General features: G+C 43.7%; 1 protein-coding gene across 1 annotated transcript in view; it reads right to left on the reverse strand.

Moving 5' to 3' along the window:
• The window catches only part of CACNA1C (calcium voltage-gated channel subunit alpha1 C), a 1308019-nt gene that overhangs the window by 243300 nt on the left and 1048548 nt on the right, over nucleotides 1–16171 (reverse strand). Inside the window, 2 exon segments of the mRNA XM_030214166.1 lie at nucleotides 14290–14419; nucleotides 15565–15697. Of these exon segments, the coding sequence (XP_030070026.1) occupies nucleotides 14290–14419; nucleotides 15565–15697 (263 nt within the window).

The raw sequence follows: 16171 nt of genomic DNA on the forward strand, positions 1-16171 counted from the left end.
GATCCTTTTTTTTTGTTTAAATTTACCTCTCCGGCGCGTGGCAGCGTAGCATTAGTGAGGAGGCCGGCGCTCCCCGCCCGACGTGTCTTCTTCCCTTCGCTCAGTGTCCCGCCTTCTTCTGACGTCATTTCTGACGTCAGAAGAAGGCGGAACCGAGCGAAGGGAAGAGACTGACACGTCGGGGCGGGGGAGCGCCGCCTCCTCACTAACGCTACGCTGCCACGCGCCGGAGAGGTAAATTTAAACAAAAAAAAAGGACAAGGATCTGGGAGAAGAAGAGGGCGAGGTAAGCATGGTGCGGCGGGGCGCCCCCCAGAGGATGGCGCCCTCCTGCCATGCTTACCTCGCTTACTGTGTCAGCACGGCCCTGGCCTTTGAGATGGTTTACAAATGATGGCAGGTCTTATGCTAACTAATAGTGGAAACAAACGTATACTGGAATGTAAGGGGAATATGAAAGAGATGACACAACAACAGATCCATTTATCTGAAATGCATGCCATTCTCTTGCTATAATAAGTGCTTACCAGTAACAGGCATTTTCCTGGGAAAGCCAGATAGCAGTCCTCACAAATGAGTGATGCAATTTGATAGAAACCAGATCAGATTGATGTAAATAAAGCTTAAGCTCTTTCAAGAATGCAAGAGTTCCTGTGTCTATCACTATGTAGCATTGTTGTCCAGAGTCAGTACAAAGCTAGTACTAAGGGAAGCCAACAACTAGGGGGACAAGGTTTCCTCTTGTCCTCGGAGAACATCTGCTGCAACTTTCTCCAAGGACAAGCAGGTTGAAAGTCCTTACATGTGGAACTCCATAGCTACAGGTTACCTGTAAATAAAAAGGGAGGAGAAAACAGCAAACTTGTATCACGGGGCAAAAACGCAATGCTTTTGGTCTCAAGAAGCTCAGGGGGAGAGGGGATCGGAGTCGAATTCTAACATCAGAAAGACTCCTCAGAACAGACTGACCAAACCTATTGTTGCATCAGGAATCAATCTTTCAAACAGTTATGGACATGAATGTGTAGAAAGAGAGGTCCACACTGCAGCCTTGTCCCACTTGGTCTGTGAGTACAAATGTTGCTTGCTGAAGAATCCACAGTGAACCTAGTGTAGGTGCTGAGTTATTAACACATTAGTTAATTATAAATTAGGGAAAGGGCGGTAAACTTAAGTAAATAGCAACATATGCTGTTGTTGTCAGTTGACTCCATGGTTTTATATTATGTCAGTTGTGATGTTTGTTCAGATGGCATTTTGTAATGTTTTTGACTGTTTCAATCAATAAATATTCAAATTAAAAAAAAAAGAAAAAAAAGAAATTGACCTCAGACGGGCTATCAACCTTGGAACAGTTCTGATAACATGAGCCTTGTCATGTCCATCCAAGGCCAAGCCTACCTCAGGATAAGCAAAAAGAATTTGCAATCTTCTAATTAGATAACTTGCATTTAACAATGGCAGTAACAGGCTTCTTGAGATGAAAAGAAACAAAACTTTGCATGGCCTTTCTAAGGGTTTTAGTCCTCTCTGGCTAAAAGATTAATTTTGCAATCTAGAGAATTTAAGTCACGTTCACCTTTGGCCAGGGGCCTTCTACTCTGGGGCCCCTTTCTATTTTTCCTGTTTACTTATACCTTATGTTTCAGCCAGGGCCCTCCGCTCCTCACAGGCCAATAACCTTGTGGTTCCTTTTCTCCACACTATTAGTCATAACTTTTTCTGCTCTCGTATTTTCAGTGTTATAGATCCTACTTTATGGAACACCCTTCCTTCTGATTTATGGTTTGAGGAGTCCTTTGCTGGTTTAAATCAGGCTTAAAAATTCTTTTCTTTCAACAAGCTTTCCTCCATAGCTCTCGTCTTTGTGTCGACGATGGATTGCCTGGTCTCTCACAGCTGATACATTACTTTTTATCTCTGTTTTTCTTTCCTGAACCTATTTTAATTTTCCATATTTACTTTAGTTTTGTATTGTAAACCACGTAGAAGACATGTTTGATGGGTAGTATATAAAATATTAATAAAACTTGAAACTTGAACTTGAAAATGTTGGAAGGATGACTGACTGATTAAGATGAATATTCAACACCTCTTTAAACAGGCACCTCACTGTTGTAAAGCTTTCTGTAGAAGGAAAAGTCATTAAGGCCTAAAATTCTTCACTGACTTTGTATGCCGAAGTGACTGCCACCAAAAATAAGACCTTTCAGATTAGGTATTTAGCTCACAGGAGTCTAATAGCTTGAAGGGAGCTTTCAACATCCACTCTGAGGCCCCAAGATACAGTGAATAGCTTAAATGGAGATTCAATAGAAGCAGGCTCTGCATAAATTGATGGTCCTGTTCAAATACAACAAAAATGTAGCTCTATCAGTCACTTCAGAAAGTGAATCCTCCAAAATACCTGATATATTCTGCATTACAGCAAAATCCTCTTGGGGAATCTGATTCCCGGCCACTGATACTTCTGGTGGACCTGTTAACCCAAAGAATGTAAATAATAAACTTTGTTCATTGGAGGAATAGTTGAAGAGGAATATTTTTGAACTGTCAATCAAATATTTCTTAAAGAACTCCACTGGGGACATACCAGGAGACCTAGGAAATTCAGTACTGAAGGTTTAACTTTCTGTTTGAAATTCTCAATTTGTTCCACCTTTTGAGATAACCTTGATAACAGTAGCAACTGAAGACTGCAAACTTTTTATATCCGTTCTGAAGAAACTAGATATTCCTGTCTATAGTTTCCAATTTTGCAGTCAGCATATCCATTTACTCACTATTAAAGATGTTTCTTGGGTTGTTTTATGCACCATTGTTGTCAGCTGCTGAACTACCTTCCAGATATTATCTAGCAACACTGCTGTTGGGGAAACAAGATCTTGAAATGCTCCCAAATCAATCGGCTTGGTCTGCAGCTTATCGGGCTGACACCGCCAGTGGAACTCTCTTTATTAGCGACTTCCACAATGGAAGAAAGCTCATCCTCAACCCTTTGCTCAGCCAGGCACGGTGGTGGAATGAGGAATGGAGGCGACAACGAAGTGTTGAATCCAAGAGGGGCAGATGCTCCTTCACTTGCCCCTACAGCCGGACTTCTACCGCCAGTCTCCACTGAGGGGTTCTCTGGGCATAGTGATCCAAAGTTTGCAGAGCTGGGGAGGAGGTGTCCCAATTGAGATGTTCTCTGGGCTAGTGATCCAAAGTTTCCTGAGCTGGGAGGAGGTGCAAGCTAGGATTGCCACCCCTTTGTGCTTTGAATGAAACATTAATGATGAGGAAAAAAAGAAGACAATTCAAAAGTATAGACGCTATTTCACCAGCCAGCAATCAGAGCAGCCACACCCCAAGGTATGCTCAGTCCGCCATCTTGCCATGCCCTTGATTGTGTAACACTCATTTGAAGGCTGTTTCACTCTCACACTTTTTCAGCCCCTTCCCTCACTCATTAGAACCTCTGTGCCAGTGGAGTTTCCTAATCACTGCTTTCATGAAAGGCCTAAGAGGAGAAAAGTCAAATGGCTCACCCAGTAAGAAGAAATCTGAGCACACCATCCTACAAAATTTGCCTCCCCCTGCTCCATCCCTTTCCTCTGCACTTACACATTATGTGATCTTTGTCATAAAGCATATTGTGACAGACTTAAAGATCTGAATATGTATACATTGGAAGTAAGACGGGAGAGGGAAGTTAAGACAGAGACATACCTCCATGGCATAAATGTACAGGAGGCAAATCTCTTTCAGTTGAAAGGAGACTCTGGAGTGAGGGAGCTTAGTATGAAGGTGAAAGGGTATAGACTCAGGAGTAATCTAAGGAAATACGTCTTTATGGAAAGGGTGGTGGATGTGTAGAACAACCTCCCAGTGGAGATTGTGGAGATGAACACTGTACCTAAATTAAAAACAAAAGCTTGGGACAACCATATAGGATCTCTAAGGAGAAAAAGAGATAGTGCACTGTAGGGATAGGCAGACTGGATAGGCTGTATGGTCTTTATCCAGACATTTTTTTATGTCTTTATGTTACACACCTTTAGCCTTTGGACAAAGAAAAGCAAATATCAATTTATGCTGCTTTCATTTGTAAATCTTTCTAGACTTATCCTGCAGACGCATCATCTCAAAAATCTCATTCTTTGGACTTAGTCTCACTCTTTGGGGTGGTTCAACCTTGGAATCTGTGCAACACAGAAGGTATGAACCTGTGGTTCTTCATGTAGAACACATCTACCTAATTGTCTTTTTGTATTAGGAAAATGTTTATTAGACAACCAGTTCCTTAAAACCTTTACAGTGTTCCATATTGTCTTTAACCCTATGTACACCCTGGAGGTACACAATTATACACCCATATAATTTTGGCATATAATTCATGAACATGAGCATAATTGCATAATTACCTACGTGTAGGGGCTCACATTGCAGAAGGTGTCCTTAGTAAAGCATATAATGAGTATTTGAGCACAGAGAGGAAGCAGACTGTGCAGCTAGGCACAGCAGGGGCAATTTTACAAACAGGGGCCAATCGTTATGGTGCAACTTTGCTAATGCGATTGTGCAACAGTATGACACATATCCCCCTCCACATGTGAATTAGTGGCTTTTACAAATAATACCACTGCTGTACACTTTAATATACGTTTTTGCAGGTCAACTCCTGTATACCATTGTTGATTTAAACGCGGAATGGTATGATACTCTGTTGAGAGGACTGGGAGCAAGCATGGGTACTTTGAATTCTATCGATATGGAAGTTTTACCTAATTGATTAAAATTAACTGGCCAAGATATAGCACAAATAACCAATTTGTAAGCCTATTACCCTACGATTTGGGATAGTCAAAAACTAAGTGTACAATTATTAGATACATTTAAAAGGTCAATTTAATGTTACTCAGTGTAATACTATTCAGATTGGTGAGAATGTTTCACAACTTTTTAACTGGACTGTTTGCTCCATACAAAGAGTACAGTTAGAATTAATGACTCACAATTACCACGTGTGCGCGGACACTGTTCCACAAATCGATACCCAATTCGGCTTGGATATCCATTCAGGAACAGAATACATGCATGTGTACCGAGTATTATTGTAAAGATTCCTTTGCCGTATATATGGTAATGAAACCTGAATTACTATCCAGCTTATTTTCGAAAGAGAAAACGCCTATATTTCGACCCCAAATCGGGAAATGGGCGTTTTTCTCGCAAAGGCGCCCAAATCGGTATAATCGAAAGCCAATTTTGGGCGTTTCCAACTGCACTCCGTCGCAGTTGACGAGGGCGTGTCAGAGGTGTGTCGGAGGCGGGACTGGGGCGTGGTTATCAGCGAGGAGGAGATGGCGGTCTTTAGGCTGATAATCGAATAATAAAGGCGTTTTTACCACAATTTGGGTCAGTTTTTTTGGACCCTTTTTTTTCACGAACAAGTCCCAAAAAAAGTGCCCCAACTGCCCAGATGACCACTGGAGGGAATCGAGGATGACCTCCCTGGACTCCCGCAGTGGTCCACTAACCCCCTCCACCAAAAAATAAAATAAAAACTTTTTTTCCAACCTATATGCCAGCCTCAAATGCCGTACCCACCTCCATGACAGCAGAATGTGTTCGATCCTGTCACAGCCTTTCCCTAGGTCAGATGTGGCTCTCGGGAGCAGTACAGGGTCACATCAGCATTGCATTGTGGTGGGTGTAGGGTATTGGGCTCCGTGATTTCATTAGCTTGTGTTACAGTCTCACGATGCTGGTAGTGGTAGGCTCTTCTCCCATGGTGCTTTTCTCCCTGCCCTACTGGGTCAGAGTGTGCCCTGTTGTGTTTCCTGTTGTAGTCCATGCGGTAGTGGCCATTTTTGTAGCCAGTTTTAGTTCCCTTTCCTGTGTTAGCCAACGTTAGAGAACTTAGTTCTTACTTGAATGTGGCTGAAAGAGGGCATTGTACAGCATTCTGCCAGCTCTGACCTACTGCTAATCTCAGTACCAGGGAGACTCGTTGCCAATGGGGCACAACCTCTGATCTGCAGTTAACTGTGAGTAAACGCGGTTATTCCAATAAAGGACGTTTTCGGAGAGATTAGTCTTCAGGTGTCAACTGGTGTGCCAACGTTATACAGCAGCAACAAGTCCTAGAGGCCTGCGTGTATGCAGGTCCCTGGAGCACTTTTAGTGGGTACCGCAGTGCACTTCAGCCAGGTGGCCCCAGGCCCATCCCCCCCCCCCCCACCTGTAACACTTGTGCTGGTAAATGGGAGGCCTCCAAAACCCACTGTATCCACATGTAGGTGCCTCCTTCACCCCTAAGAGCTATGGTAGTGTTGTACATTTGTGGGTAGTGGGTTTTGGGGGAGGGGTGTTGGAAGCTCAGCACCCGTGGTAAGGGAGCTATGCATGTGTGAGCTTTTTCTGAAGTCCACCGCCACTGACCTAGGGTGCCCAGTTGGTGTCCTGGCATATCAGGGGGCGAGTGTACTACGAATCGTGGCCCCTCCCACAACCAAATGGCTCGGATTAGGACGTTTTTGAGCTGGGCGTTTTTAGTTTCCATTATCACTAAAAAAAAACAAACGCCCAGCTCAAAAACGTCCATTTTTTCAAAAATATGGTTCGGCCCGCCCCTTCACGGACCCATTCTCGGAAATAAATGCCCATGGAGATGGGCGTTTCTGTTCGATTATGCCCCTCCACGCAATGTAACGTCTATGCTTTTAGTTCCCAACTGTGGCAACCTGAAATCAGGGGTACTCATGTATCTTTGAACAATTATACCTTTCTTTTGCAAGCTTGTATCCCTACTGACCAAGTGAAAGTTTTTCCTACTCAATCTCCTCAGTATGAACCTTTTTTTTTTAAACACACAGCATTAACCTATGTCAATGGAAAATTTTGTCAAATGTAATATTCATCTTTAATGGAGATAGATAATCATGTGGTATATGTTGTCTTTTCCCATTACTACGTGCAATCGAGTATTCCCGATTCCTTTTTCTGGTTGTTTACAAAATATTATTTACTAGTAAAAGAGGCCCGTTTCTGTGTGAAATGAAACGGGCGCTAGCAAGGGCTCCATCCCCCTCACCCTCCCCCCCCCCCGGGGAGTTCCCTGCACCCCTGTCTTTGGAGTTCCACACCCCCGTTCGTCCGTCTGTCCGTCCCTCTCTGTCCTCTGAGTTCGAGCCCCCTTCCCCTTGGAGTTCCAGGCCCCTACCCTCCCTCCCTCCCTCCCTGTCCTCCGCATTCCAGGCGCCCCCTCCCCTTATAGTAGCAGGACCCCACCTCCCGTTACAGGACCCCACCTCCCGTTCGACTTCCAGGACCGCCCCTTCCCTTCCAGGTCCCGCCCCCTCCCCTCTCTTGTCCCAGGACCCCCTTCCCCCCCTCTGTTGTCCCGTGCCCTCCGAGCTTCCACAACCCCATGGCTCCCTCCCCCTCTCTCTCTGGCCTCTGAGTGCAAGCAGGACGTGTGCGGCTGTCCCTGCTCTTCGTAAGTGCCGGATGTTCTTTAAAAATTTTTACCTCCTGCTCAGCTGGCAACAGTGAAGTCCAGCATGCACGGACGCCACTTCAGACTGCCTTCACTCTCACTTCTGTTCAGCTGTGCCTCTGGTTTCGCCCTTCCGCAAACAGGAAATGAGGGCGGAACCAGAGGCACAGCTGAAACAGAAGTGAGAGCGAAGGCAGTCTGAAGTGGCATCTGTGCGTGCTGGACTTCACTGTTGCTGGCGGAGCAGGAGGTAAAAAGTTTTAAAGAACAGCCGGCACGAAGGGCAGGGGCAGCCGCAGCCGCACACGTCCTGCTTGCACTCGGAGGCCACAGAGAGAGAGAGACGGAGGGAAGTGGTGGAAATCGGAGGAGGGGTGTGGAGCTCGGACGGGATTGGAGCCGTCTGACGGGAGTGGGCCCGTGGAACTTGGACGAACAGGAGTGGAAGGAAGGAGGGAGGCAGGTAGAGGGTCATGGAACTCGGGGGGGGGGGGGGATTCTTTATTCACCTCCGATGGCTGTTGCTGGGTTTCCTTCCCTCTCACTTCCCATTGTTCCGCCCTGTGACATCATCCCCAGGGCGGACCAATGGGAACTGTGTTACAAACCCAGGCATCCAGGTGGAGGTGCAAATTATTATATAGGATCTTGCTATTAATAATCATCTATATGTCTTTAGTAATAAAGCTCTCTTGCATGCAGATGTGGACATTATCTATAAGCACATTTCTCCATCCTCTTTTAACAATACAATTAGATTCCCTGTTTAGAGCTATGAATAATGCTGCACATTTAATGACAAATTTAGCTAAAATGAATCAGACATTATTAGACAAACAGGAAATAGTGAAGGTGACTCAAAGAATGGACAGACAATGCTACCAACATTCTGATGTTAGTACTGAGGAGTGATATTTAGATCGCATAGTTGCATACTGTAGGCATCTAGCAGTTCCCACCAAGATTAATACAGGCAGCAAATATACTTTATAGTATATTGTTCCATAGTGGTCTTTTGTGATCAAACAGACATTAGGAGACTCCTGAGGCAGGCCAGATAGGCCGAAACATGGCCATGTCGAGTCTTGTTTGATGGGCAATAAATGTTTAGACCTTTGGTAGCATCGTCTGTCCATTCTTTGAGTCACCTTTGCTGTTTTTTTGTGCATCTTCGAGTCTGCAAAGGGCTTCAGTTCTTTTGTGTGTACATCACACATTATTAGAACATGAAGTTAGCAGTATATTTTTAAAGGACAGACTTCATTCTTTGACTTGGACAATGGAAAAAGATAGCACTCATAATTGGTGGGATATCTTTACCGGTTGGTCCCCTCAAGCAAAAACTTTCCTTAATTGGATGCTTCACCCTGTATTAGTAATCCTTATTACTATCATTAATTTAACTGTTTGGAATGTTGTCTTCTTACTGCCTGTCGAAATGCACTGTTTCTGTTCATTTAACCAGTTATGTAACAGTAGAACCTTAGTGTGCAGCCATAGTGCAACAGCCAAGGAGAGGAATGTAGTAGTAAAAGTCTAGACTATTGTCCATTGCCCTACAACTACTACTATTTAGCATTTCTATAGCGCTACAAAGCGTACGCAGCGCTGCACAAACATAGAAAAAAGACAGTCCCTGCTCAAACAGCTTACAATCTAGTAGACAAAAAATAAAGCAAACAAATCAATTAATGTATAGAGGAAAGAGGAGAGGAGGGTAGGTGGAGGCGAGTGGATACAAGTGGTTACGAGTCAAAAGCAATGTTAAAGAGGTGGGCTTTCAATCTAGATTTAAAGATGGTCAAGAATGGGGCAAGACGTAGGGGCTCAGGAAGTCTATTCCAGGCATAGGGCGCAGCAAGACAGAAGGAGCGAAGTTTGGAGTTAGCAGCAGCGGAGATGGGAACAGATAAGAAGGATTTATCCAGGGAACGGAGTGCACGGGAAGGGGTGTAGGGAAGGACGAGTGTGGAGAGATACTGGGGAGCAGCAGAGTGAGTACATTTATAGGTTAGTAGAAGAAGTTTGAACAGGATGCGAAAACAGATAGGGAGCCAGTGAAGCGATTTGAGGAGAGGGCTAGTATGAGTAAAGCGACCCTGGTGGAAGATGAGACGGGCAGCAGAGTTTTGAACCGACTGGAGAGGGGAGAGGTGACTAAGTGGGAGGCCAGCAAGAAGCAGCCCTCTGGCTTACACTATGCAAACAGGTCAGCTGACCCTTAGAATATCTGCTCATTACAGTGCATCTTTTCAGTTGAAGGAAGCCAACACATGCATTTATACCAAAGAGCTATTTAAATGTCTCTGTTATTTCTCCTCTTCTGCCTTTCTTCCAAAGTATGCATATTGAGAACTTTGTCTGTCTTCTATGCTTTATGATAAAGATCACTTGCGATTTTGGTAGCCACCCGCTAGACTAGAGGCTCTCAATCCAGTCCTTGGGATACACCTAGCCAGTCAGGTTCTCCGGATATCCACAATGAATATGCGTGAGATAGATTTGCATAGAATGGAGGTAGTACATGCAAATGTATCTCAAGCATATTCATTGTGAATATCCTGAAAACCTTACTGGCTAGGTGAGTCCCAAGGACTAGGTTGAAAATCCCTGCTCTAGACTAACTCCATCCTTTTTATATTCTTTTTGAAGGTGTGATCTCCATAATTGCACATCATCCTTTTTCCTGCTGGCCTTTTCCCTCCCTGTGGACCCAAGCTAGGCCACAGACACAGCTAACATATATTATGAGTGTGGCTGCAAGACACGATGTTGCTACATTGGTGGACTTTTGGAACAGTCTACTTTTTTCACTTTTAGGGACAAAAATAGCCACCAAGACATCAAATGACTTGATGGAAAAAGAAAACATCTGAGGGTACTCGATGCACTGATACCAGTGCTGTTTGCAATTGTGTAAAGAATTTTAAAAACTTAAAAATCTGATGAAATAAACTTTACTAAGGTACTCCACAAGGGACAAAAGTTGAAAACTTGGCAAAAGAAAACCCTGCAAATTAAGTGGATGAAAATTGCTTGACCATGGACTGAAGAAAAACATGACCTATGTACTCTATAGGAAAAGTAGAACTCAGTTGGCCTCAAGTAATGATTCTGATGTGGAAACTCACACACATGCTCAATAAAACTTTCTTAAAAGCTCTTATGCTTTTTTTTACACCATTCCAATCCAGCCTCCATTGGATGAGGACTTGTGAGGACTGTCATCCTGTATGTTCCTGAAGAACAAAAATTGTAATACTTCATCATACTTGTATAATGTTTCTGTCTGTAGTATGTTCTATGGAATTTTCAAACTTCTGTGCAGCATACATTGCTTACTCAAGGCTCCATGTAGAATAGCAGGGCCTAGAATAAATACTAACTTTGTAAGGTTGTGGCTGTGATGATACACAGTGCAGCAAGCCAAAGAGAAACAAGATTTCTTCCTCACCTGTATAAGTCTTTCATTTTTCATAGAGAAAGTGATAAAGTTGAAAATTGCTCAGGCTTTGCTAAATTGGCCTGGGTGTCTGTTGTGCAGGGGTAGGTATTTTCTCACCCATAAGTTCTGCAGTTCACTGAACGTGACACTATTTCAACAGGATGTACATGCACTAAGTTCTCATTCCATTTAAAAGGGATGTGGCAAAATTAAAGAGAAAAGGTAAAGAAATTACAGTCCTTATGTGTTAATCACAGTAGCAAGACCTGCCCGGTCCATCCAATCTGCCCAACAAGATATATCACATCATTATATGCTTGAGTTTAACACATGCAAATCTGATCTTGATTTGTCCTTGCCATTTTCAGGGCAAAGAATGTAGTAGTTTGCCCAGCTCTGGTCTTATTTCCCAACTACTGGGGTTGCTGTTGAAGCCCACTTCAGGCCATCAAAATCTGTCTAGCCATAATCCCCCAGCAAACTTTTGCAAGAATGTTTTTCATGCCAGGGATCTCACATTCTTGACCATAGCAATGCATAAACATAAAATAAAAAACTCGTTCCTTCTTTTCACAGTACCATAGAGTTTAAGAGCCTGCTGGCCTGAATTTGGTATCTTCCCTCAAATCTCTGGTAGGCTACTGCCCCTCACATAGAGACCTAAGCAGGGCATAAATGGTTAATAAAGGTTCTCACATACACCCCCCCCCCCTTCCCCTAAGTGGGCCTCAAGGCTCTGTTGTCTAGTGTCCTTCCAGCTCTGAAGTGGGGAATACATTTTTTTAAGAAACTCCTTTCCCTATGAAGTCCCACCCACTTGGGACCCCAACTCGCCCAGTGGAGAATGGGGTAGAAACGATCCCCACTCTTTCCTGCCTCTGCAGTCTCCTCTGCCAAAATGGCACCACCTGACCCCTATTGGTACTAAGGGGACTAAGTATGTAGAACAAATAAATTGTATGTTTACATTTAGTTCTATGGAAAGCATGATCAGGCAGAATTAAGTCTAAAAATAGGAATTTCATTAGACTTTAATATTTGGAGATTGGGTTATCAAACACTCTGTTTAGTGAGAACATGTATAGGACAGTGTTAAATATTTTCAAGACAAAATAGCATAAATTACTTGAAAAGAATTACTGCGATATGTCACTGATAAACATGGAACCATTTTGACACTGGAACAATGGACTGCCAAGTCTGACCCATGAGTATCAGCTGCTGTAGAGAAGTGATATTTTGCTACTAAGCAGTAACAAGGCAATGCATGTAATGTGTCAATGGACTTTACTGCAAAAGGATTATTAATATGAAACCATGTTTGTAAAGCATTTTTTATGTATAGTTTAACTATGGAAATGGTTTAAAAAGCCCTAATATTTGTGATTTGACCATATTACACATGCATATCAAATAAACATGTAAACTACACTTTTAGACAGTTGGGATTTACACATGCAAATTGCAAATATTTACATGTGGCAAGGGGGTGTGGGATAACATAGTAACATAGTAAATGACGGCAGATAAAGACCTGAACAGTCCATCCAGTCTGCCCAACAAGTGTGGATAGGGTGGGACTTGTAAGCTGCTCATAGCCATGAGCTGAACGAATTTCAGATATTCAATGCTGGGGTGTCTGTGGCTCCTGACTCTGAATATTCAGATATGGGTGCTGATCCAGAAGTTATCTGGGCATCGGCTGATATTCAGACCGGTGCCGGGTTAACTCATGGATCCTTTTACTAAGCCACGGTAAAAAGTGGCCTGTGGTAGTGCAAGCACATCTTTTGGGCATGCGCTGGGCCAGCTTTTACCACATCTGGGAAAAAGGGCTTTTTTTCAGTGAGCCGGGAAAAGGGCCTACGGTAAAACTGAAACCAGCACGTGCCTATTTACGTCCTTAATGCCACCCATTGATCTAGCAGTAAGGGCTCATGCGCTACACGCGCAGTGAATGGTCAGCGCACGCCAACGGCCGATTAACACTGGAAATGCCACGTGTGGTAGGAAATAAAAAATAATAATTTGTCCAGGCATTATGAGTGTGCGCCAAATCTGAAATTACTGCTAGGGATGCATGCTAGCCTGGCGGTAGTCTCATTTTGGTGCACGCTGCACATGTATAGAACCTACTGTGCCTTTGTAAAGGGGCCCCTCAGTGCATAAAGTTAGGACAGCTTTTTTGCTGTTCTAATTTTATGCCTTACTTAGCTGGTTTGTGGACCGAATATCGCCGTTAACTGGCTAAGTTGTGACTCCACCCAGACTATGACCCTGAACGACCCTTAACCTAGCTGGTTAGAGAATGGCTTCACTATCTGGTTAAGTGCTGCTGAATATGGGTTTACCCAGGTAGGAGCCTGTCCTGCCCAGTTAAACCCCTTTGAATATTGGGCCCTTTACTTTCCAACAGGCTCTATGAGGGGAAAAAAAAACAAGCGCCACCTTCTGTGTAATGCATCTCTTTGTGACTCTGGGCAAGTCACTTAACCCTCCATTGCCCCATTTAAGCCGCATTGAGCCTGCCATGAGTGGGAAAGCGCGGGGTACAAATGTAACAAAAATAAATCTGGTACGACAGTCAGAGCTGCCGAGAGAGGGGGCAAAATTCCCAGGGCCTGACCTCCAAGGGGGGGCCTGGCCATAAGCATCTTCCCCTTGGCAGTGTTCCTGCAAGCTACTGGCCGCATCAAAAAAAGAAAGCAACCTGCCTCCAGCTGGCCTCAGATGTGTTCCCTCTGCTTTGTCCCGCTTCCTCCTACACAACTTACTGTGTCCACACAGGCAGGGACACACAGTGGAGGAATGGCCTAGTGGTTAGGGTAGTGGACTTTGGCCCTGGGGAACTGAGGAACTGAGTTCAATTCCCACTTCAGGCACAGGCAGCTCCTTGTGACTCTGGGCAAGTCACTTAACCCTCCATTGCCCCATGTAAGCCACACTGAGCCTGCCATGAGTGGGAAAGCGCGGGGTACAAATGTAACAAAAAAAAAAAAAAATCAGAGGCCAGGCAGAGCAGAGGTAAGTTGCTTCTTTGTTGATGCTGTCCGCAGCTGGAAAACTGCCAAGGGAGGATGGAAAGAAGAGAAATAGTGAACCAGGCGGAGGTGCAGTGGCAGCAGCGGGCAGGCGGTGGAGGAGTCAGTGGCAGGCAGGCGGGGAACGGCAGCGGTAGCGGTGGTGGGGGGGAACGCATTTTTGACCCAGGCCCAACGGCGCCTCTTGGTGGCCCTGCAACAGTGAAACAAACAGGTTGCCAGCATCACTTTGACCTAGTTTGGGACAGGTCCTAATGTGGTTTGCCAAGTTTTATCACATTTGAGAATGGGAAGGGGCTAGGAGGAGGAAGAAAGCATACTTGATTCCTGACGGAGTAGTGTCGAACAGGGTCCTCTGCTGCCAGGGAGATGCTGCTCAGTAGGATGAAGAAGAGAATCAGGTTTGTAAAAATGTTGTTATTGGCAATTCGGTGGCAGTGAACACGAAACCTGCAGAAACCAAACACGCATTAATAATCAAGTGTTAAAAGCTGTTAAAGAATAGATTTTTTTGTTTTGTTTATATCTTTCTTTTTTTGGGGGGGGGGGGGGTGGCAGTGGAAATGGTAGGACAGGTGAGATTTCATTTGCCATCTAGATTAGAGTTTTAGTAGGGCATGTGGCAAAATTTCCTGAACATCCAAAAATACAGTTACTCTGTATCTGTTTAGTGCAATGGTCCTCACCAATCAGTTTTTCAGGACAACCAGAATAAAATTGCTGAGATCAATTTGCCTGTAAACGCAATGATGTTCCCTTAAATTCAGCTCATCAATGTCTCAACACTTCTTAATTGACGAGTCTTACGCCCCCACCTTGTCATCAGTCATTTAGGTGTAGGACTTTTTTCATTACTTCATTTATAGCTTGACTGATCAATATATTTTATAAATTTGAATTCTAATTTCACATATAAAAACATATGTACTCATCTTTCAAATGTAGTACTAGGTTTTAATCCAGGGGAATTTCATCCGACATAGATTATGTTTCGCTAAAAATAGCTGTATCAAGACAATCTTCTAAGCCGTCGGACATCTGCCTCCACGCTCTGAGCCACAGCATGGAGGCTTTCCCATGTCCAATGGCTTAGGGGATTGCCTTGATACAGCTTTTTATTTTTTTTAAGCTAAACATAGCCTATGTGGGACAAAATTCTCCTGGGATAAACTCTAGTACTATATTTGAAAGATGAGTACATATGTTTTGATATGTGAAATTAGAGTTAAGATTCATAAAATATATTGATCAGTCAAGCTATAAATTAAGTAATGAAAAAGTCCTACACCCAAATGACCGATGATGAGGTGGGGGGTGTAAGACTCGTCAATTAGATCGTTGAGACATTGATGAGCTGCACAGCTGAGGTCTGAGCTTAAGGGAATATTAATGTGTTTACAGATCTAATTCTGGATGGTTCCAAAGTACATTTCTACATTGTCTCTGCTGCATGCAAATCTATCTTATGCACATTCCAAATTTCCAAGTTCCTGGAAATCTGACCGGCTGGGGTGTGTCCTGAGGACTGGATTGAGAACCAAGACCTTAATGGAACAAAGCAGTGCAGACCAGTCCTAGAGCTGATCCTCAGATACCTGTTGTTGGGACTGAATTATGAAGAAAGCACTGGCATCAGGCATGGGACAGCTTTTTCCTTGAGGTGAAGTTCAGATAGGGGTCGTGGCCGTGGACCTACAGGCATCTCGGGTTCTTCGTCCTCTTCTTCTCCTGTTCAGAATATCAATTTATAGTCATTAGTCCTTTTAATTATTTTAAAGGAAGAAACAAACACCATTTACACTTATCACCTATTAAACAGCTGTAATAATGGGTCACAAGGGCTCCTTTCTACAACAGCAGGATAGCCAGTGGTGTAGAAAATGGGAAGATTTCTAAACCTAGGCAGAAAACAGAGCTGTAAAAAAATCAAGAAAACAAAGCAATATGATAAAAAAAAATCTTTAATAATGTATAGTCCGTTTGCTGGTACAAAAGTGATGACCATATTTTGGCTTGTGTCTGCTTCAGGGACATATGATAATACTTTAATGGATAATCTCAAATTTAATTGTTAAAATTTCAAACATCCTGCAATGAAATCTCCTCAATCCCTTTCTACAGTTCCAAAACTATTGAACAAATCGGTATTCTCACATGGCTCACACAACACTTGTTTTAGGTGATTTCAGTACCAGCAATTGA

Source organism: Microcaecilia unicolor, chromosome 9, assembly GCF_901765095.1.
Source record: "Microcaecilia unicolor chromosome 9, aMicUni1.1, whole genome shotgun sequence".
Lineage (NCBI taxonomy): Eukaryota > Metazoa > Chordata > Amphibia > Gymnophiona > Siphonopidae > Microcaecilia > Microcaecilia unicolor.